Source organism: Buceros rhinoceros, unplaced genomic scaffold, assembly GCF_000710305.1.
Source record: "Buceros rhinoceros silvestris isolate BGI_N320 unplaced genomic scaffold, ASM71030v1 scaffold24077, whole genome shotgun sequence".
Lineage (NCBI taxonomy): Eukaryota > Metazoa > Chordata > Aves > Bucerotiformes > Bucerotidae > Buceros > Buceros rhinoceros.
The window spans coordinates 14037-14482 of NW_010424372.1; the positions used below are offsets into that span (position 1 = coordinate 14037).

The window sequence follows — 446 nt, forward strand, 5'->3', positions numbered from 1 at the left end:
AGGAGCCATTGGGCAGGGAGGAGAGGCTGCCCACCCGAGGTGCCTCCTGGTAGCCAGCCTCACTGGCGGTGGTGGTGCCATCCAAGGAGGAGAGCGTGCCCAGGCTGCCCACACTGTGCCCATCCTGGTTGGGCAGCTCGTCATCCAAGATATCTGTCTCCCGCTCAGCTAACAGCACCGTGGCATTCCCGTTGACATGCACCTGAGCTGGCACCACGTGGCGGCCCGGCATGGCAGGCAGGCGCGTCGGTACGGGGCCGGGTACGTGATTGTGCATGGGGGGCCGACTCTCCAAGCCGAAGCCAACAAGGAGACGATCCAGCTCCCTTTTCTCCTCAGGGCTCAGCACTGCCTGGCCACCAGGCGCCACAGGCACCCCTGGCTCATCGGTCCGGTCGGTCTTGGTGGAGGCGGTGGAGTTGCCAGAGTCGCTGCTCACCGACAGT

At 65.5% G+C, this 446-nt stretch overlaps 1 protein-coding gene across 1 annotated transcript in view; it reads right to left on the reverse strand.

Moving 5' to 3' along the window:
• The window catches only part of LOC104497519 (tensin-like), a gene marked incomplete at its 3' end in the record, with an annotated part of 33554 nt that overhangs the window by 11258 nt on the left and 21850 nt on the right, over positions 1-446 (reverse strand). Inside the window, exon 17 of the mRNA XM_010140782.1 lies at positions 24-444. Within this exon, the coding sequence (XP_010139084.1) occupies positions 24-444 (421 nt within the window). The remainder of the gene's footprint in view (positions 1-23; positions 445-446) is intronic.